This window comes from Cynoglossus semilaevis, chromosome 14 (genome assembly GCF_000523025.1).
Source record: "Cynoglossus semilaevis isolate Cse_v1.0 chromosome 14, Cse_v1.0, whole genome shotgun sequence".
Taxonomy (NCBI): Eukaryota; Metazoa; Chordata; class Actinopteri; order Pleuronectiformes; family Cynoglossidae; genus Cynoglossus; species Cynoglossus semilaevis.
This window is the reverse complement of record NC_024320.1, coordinates 25,849,701-25,855,502: the sequence shown is the minus strand read 5'-3', so window position 1 is coordinate 25,855,502 and position 5,802 is coordinate 25,849,701. Positions and strand designations below refer to the sequence as shown.

At 45.4% G+C, this 5,802-nt stretch overlaps 1 protein-coding gene across 1 annotated transcript in view; it reads left to right on the top strand.

The window, feature by feature from the left end:
• The window catches only part of il11ra (interleukin 11 receptor subunit alpha), a 31,804-nt gene that overhangs the window by 23,154 nt on the left and 2,848 nt on the right, over nucleotides 1–5,802 (top strand). Inside the window, exons 2-6 of the mRNA XM_025062071.1 lie at nucleotides 1,410–1,506; nucleotides 3,235–3,301; nucleotides 3,760–3,926; nucleotides 4,286–4,400; nucleotides 4,589–4,749. Coding sequence (XP_024917839.1) covers nucleotides 1,410–1,506; nucleotides 3,235–3,301; nucleotides 3,760–3,926; nucleotides 4,286–4,400; nucleotides 4,589–4,749 — 607 coding nt within the window. The remainder of the gene's footprint in view (nucleotides 1–1,409; nucleotides 1,507–3,234; nucleotides 3,302–3,759; nucleotides 3,927–4,285; nucleotides 4,401–4,588; nucleotides 4,750–5,802) is intronic.

Sequence of the window (5,802 nt, the reverse complement as noted above, 5' to 3'; positions counted from 1 at the left end):
TTGTACTAGTCTGCTGCTGGACTAGTCTGCTGCTGGACTAGTCTGCTGCTGGACTAGTCTACTGTTATACTAGTCTACTGCTGGACTAGTCTACTGTTGTACTAGTCTACTGTGTACTAGTCTACTGTGTACTGTGTACTTTATCCGACTGGGAAAACTGTGAATAGTTTTTCTGTCTGTTGATCTGTCTGTTGATCAAACCTCAGGCTCCAGATGTTTGGTCGCTGGACTGGAGCGCCTCCTTTGGTTGGTCTTCATTTCCAGTCGACGTCAGTTAGAGTAGTTTGTCTACTGACACCTAGTGGCTCGTCTGACATCAGCTGGTGTGTTTCCTGACATCACTCAGTCTGATGCCCCGCCTCCTGCTGTGAACGTCCCCCGGGGTAGAACCAGCGGCGTGGTGTCACCCTCACGACACAGAGTGACGGAGAGGAAACAGAACTCACTGTGGCTGCGGTCGTCACACAGCGAACACTAGAGCCTCTGAATGTTAGCATGTTAGCCTTGGGATGCTAGCATTTTCTTCTCTGTTGTTTCCTGGTTGGGTTTTGAAAATTAGCTCAAGATTCAGACGAGGGGGATTAGTTATGAGAACTGTTTTATGAACTATTATTATTAACTGCTGGTGGTAACACAACGTGGGTATCAACACCTGAACAACACTGTTATTGTGCCAGTATTTCACAGCAGGTAGAACTGAAGAAGTGAACGTCTCCTCAAGGACTCGTTTCTTTATGGCCTAAACCTCTACAGGTATCAGTACCTACCTGAGTGAGAGCAGAGCACCTACTGTTAGACTCCACAGCAGCCCACAGGAGGAGGAGGTCAGCTCTTCACTCTGCATCAGTCTTTGGGCAGAGTCTGAATGTTTTATTTGTATTTACATGAGGCTCCAAAGTCGACTGGAGATCTGTCCGTGGTTTACCCTGACCAGGCCAGGTGTCTCCTGGGTCGAGCTGCTCTCAGCTCCCCCTCACCACCCAGTTTGATTGAAGTAAATAAATAATATTGAATTAAAAAGAAAGAAACAAAAGAGAGAGAAACACATCCAGGGGTTCAGGTTAAAGACGTGTCTGCTGTGAACAACAGTCTCAGCTGAAACACGAGGAGCTTCAAACTCTGAGGTCAAACTGCTGGATGAAATATGTAACGTGTAATCTCAGCAAAAAAACGCTTTAACTCCTCGACTTCACACCTCGGCCTTCTTTCCTTCTTTCCTTCCTTCCTTCCTTCTGTCCGTCTGTCCTGCTTTTTGGTGGATTCATAATTAATGATCTATAGATGAATAATGCATTCTCATTTCACCCACTCCAGTAAAACAAGAATTTGTGGTGTGTGACCGTGTCCAGCCAACGTAGCCCAACTGTTTGCTTCCCTCCTCCTCCTCCCCCTCCTCCCCCCTCTCTCAGATGCCAGGTCTTCTGTCTGGTCCTGTGTCTCTGACAGTCATCTTCTTATTAACTTGGCTGATTCGTCGTAGCTGTGCTCAGATTTGGACTGATGAAGGTAACACACACACACACACACACACACACACACACACCTCTGGCTGCTGTGTTCCTGTTCCTGCAGCAGACACAGTGGACAGTTCCTGGTACTATTCTCTTCTTTGTCCAGTGAACTTCATTTCCAGATTTTCTGACTTTATGAACAGTCAGACGACGGTGTTGTTGTTCAGCGTCGTTCGGTCGTTCTTCCTCAGCTCCTTCTCATCTGTCATCTCTTCTTTTACCAAAATTAGTTTGACCAACAGTGAAATACTGCCCCCTGGCACTCACACGGAGAAACTGTCCCACTTTCTTTTCCAGTTAATTTCACTCTGCAGCCGAACTGTTCTTTTTCATTCTTTTGTGTGTGTGTGTGTGCGTGTGTGTGTGTGTGTGTGTGTGTGCGTGTGTGTGTGTGTGTGTGTGTGTCAGAGGCAGAATCAGATATGAGTGGAACGCTGTGGGTTTGGGGAATAATGTACTTCACTGCCAATAAAACATGAATACACACATTCAAAGCTGCCAAATCTTTCACTGCACCAAGGCCCTGAGGTAACACACACACACACACACACACACACACACACACATACTAGTTTTTGTGTTTTGTGAGCACTTCACAAAGGTGTAATTAATTCCCTAGCTCCCTAACATTAACCAAACACAGAGATAATCCTAATCTTAATCCATACTTCAATCTTATCTCCATCTATTTTATTGTTGTAACTTTAACCCTAAAAACTGGGGGACCTTCAAAATGTCCCCCTAAAATACAACATCGGCACAGACCCAGGGAGGCAGAAGGCATTAAAATACAACATCCTCTGAAGTGAAATATAGACGTGAGCACAAATCACCGTGGAGCGTTTGAAGTCAGGCCTCACTCAGCTGGAGCACAAAGGGTTAAGGCCAGTAACACGGCACAGACCCAGGGAGGCAGAAGGCAGCAGGGAGGACAGTACACAGTACATGCCTGGGGAATGGTGTTCGTGGCCGACCTGCTGCCGTCAGCAGCTCTGATTACTCCAAGACAAACAAATGAACGCACGTTCACATACAGGCTGGTATCAACGGAGTACAAATATTTGTTCAGATACACAGTACTCTGTGTTCCTTCAGTTTTCACCTTGAAGAGGAACTTAATGGTTCTGGGATTTTATGCAGGTGTACCAGTCTACACCTGGTCCGTACCATGTCTGTCTGAAGCTCAGCCGAAGTCTCTCATCGTTAGGACCAGTTGTGGTGATGTTGTTGTCGTTGGTTGGACCAGATGTCCGTCCTGACGCCCCCTGCAGATGATATCAATGTTAGTCGACTCATCCCATTATTTTAAATGGCCAACAATATCTGGTCATTTAAATGTAGGAACTATTAAAAACAACAACAACAACAACAACAATATGTCCCAAAGAAGCCAAATTATTATTATTATTATTATTATTATTATTATTATTATTAATAATAATAATCCCAGTCAGTCCATCAGTTCACTGTGAATGAGTCTGTGCTTCGTTCAGACCTCAGTCATCGACCAATCAGAACACACTGGACTTCTCGGCAGGTTTTTTAACTTTAAACTTATTTTTTTGTGAGCAGTGTGTGTGGACGGTGCCTTGCTCAGAGCACCTCACCGGTGGACTCCAACCTGAAACCTTCCAGACCCAAGTCCACTTGACCACTGAGCCACCACTGCCCCCTAGTACAGAGGAGGCGGAGCCTCCATTAACCACCTCCTCTGTGTTCACAGTGTCAGACATGCAGTACGGACGTTTGGGGGCCAACGTGACGCTGGCCTGTGGAAAGGCCAAAATCAGGTAAGAGTGGTTCAAAGTGCGGCCCGTGGCCTCAGTAGGGTTAGGAATATGTTTTTATTTATATTTATTTACTAACATATTTACTAATATATTTACCAACATATTGACTAATATATTTACCAACATATTTACTAATATATTTACCAACATATTTACTAATATATTTACCAACATATTTACCAACATATTTACTAATACATTTACCAACATATTTACTAACATATTTACTAAGATTCCATTTGGGTTCGTCATAGATTTCCTTCAGTCCTTTGATCCACAGTTGTATATATTTTATGGTGAAAAGCTGATGTGTGTGAATCTACTGTGAAACCAACAGTGTATGTGAAATACATGTTTTTAATGATAATGCGTGAAGGAAACGTAAACATAAACATAGTATGTCTATGATGTTCCAAGTCTTCACTGCTGACTGACTGACTGACTGCTGACCCCATCAGGACACCGGTGGTATGGCACCTGAACCACAGCGCAGCGTTGCCGTGGCACCAGGTGACATCAGATGGTTCGTTGGTCCTGCACCACGTGGACCACTCAGCAGAGGGCGTGTACGTCTGCCACGATAACCAGGGGCTGCTCCTCCACTCTGTCAGACTGAGGCTCGGCCGTAAGTGTTGTTGTCATGTGATCAAGGCCCACGGCCTGTGGTTCACTTCCTGTCACTCGCTGCGTCTTTGTCCTAAAGTTGACTTTCAAACAGCTCTTTATTTAACCTTCTGTCTGTAGCTCAACTCTCCGTCTGTGGTATATATATTTGACATGATATATTTACAGTATATTTTCTTTATATTTCATTTTGTGAAAAGCTTTTTTGATGTTAGTGTAAATGTGTTCAACATTCTCATATAGACAAATCCCTCCACTTCCTGTCAAAGTATCAAACAGGAAGTGGACTTCCTTTGGAGGTGTGGGGAGTTTTCCATGATGGCCTCACAGCTCTGGTCTGTCTGACTGCCCTCTCCTCAGATCCCCCAGGGCTGCTGAGCATTTCCTGTCAGGTGCCTAATCACACTCATGTCCGCTGCTCCTGGGTGGACTCAGTCAAGACCTTCCTGCCGCCTCAGTACATTGCCTCCTTTAGGTAAGAGCAAGTTACTGCACTTTAAATGGCCAAGCTCAATGTCACTTAAACACACACACACACAGACACACACAGACACACACACCGTGTTTCACAGTGTGTCTGTGTGTAGGTTGTGTCTTTCTGGCCCAAGAAAAAAGTACAAAATACTGGTGTGCACCACCTGAACCTGTCGTCTGATGTTTAAGGAACGGTCAAGGGTGGAAGCCGTGTGTGGTGGACGTCATCCACAAACACTGTGACATAGAAGACTCCACCTTCTGGCAGCCCACCCACACCCTGAACGTCACTGAGGTCAATGCCCTGGGGTCTCAGACCACGGTTGTCTGGTTAAGACTACAAGAGCTGTGTAAGGCGCGCACACACACACACACACACACTCAGGGTGGTGTTGACACTCGTGTCTGTGAACCATGTCAGTTATTTTCCACAGTCTTAAATCGCGGCTGCGCCCGTTGTTCTCCCAGGTGACCACACGGTTCTGCCTCAGCGCAGCTTCTACGTTGACGCCGTTGATGATCAGATTTTCTTCCTTCATGTTCAGACAGTGTCGATGTGGAGAAGTGTCTTCTCTGCCTGAGACCAAAGTCAGGCTTTTGGACCTACTGTAAATATTGAAGTAGTACTTGTTCTTAAGACCTGTATACATTTAACAAGTACTGCAGTATAAATAATACCACAATACAGACCTGGTAGGGTTAGAAAAATGAACTCAACCTGACAGAAGTTTGTTTCAGTTGGCACAGAATGTTCAGGGTAAAACCAGTGCTCCCTACTGGACCTCTGTAGACCGGAGGACCTGGACTCTGTCTCCTGGACCAGACCAGGGTCTAAGAACACAAAGTAGGACTTTGAATATTTATGGTTTTTAAAGAAAGGACACTCTCTGTGGTTGTACTGGGCAAATAACAAGTTAATGCTAACACACATGACCGTGTGTTAGCATTAACACAGGTGCATTCTGGGATTTGACCCTGAACCTACCATGTAGTGCAGGAACCAGGAAGCATCGAAGCGAAGCAGCACTGACGTTAGTTCATCAAACCTTCAGGACCAGTGACATCGTCGGGACCAGTGACATAATCAGGACCAATGACATCGTCGGGACCAGGACCAGTGACATAATCAGGACCAGTGACATAATCAGGACCAGTGACATAATCAGGACCAGTGACATAATCAGGACCAGTGACATAATCAGGACCAGTGACATAATCAGGACCAGTGACATAATCAGGACCAGTGACATAATCAGGACCAGTGACATAATCAGGACCAGTGACATCATCAGGACCAGTGACATCATCGGGACCGGTGACATAATCAGGACCAGTGACATTTACTGTGAACATAATCCATAAACACCAACCAAAGAACAGAGCATCTGTCCTCACCCCCCCCT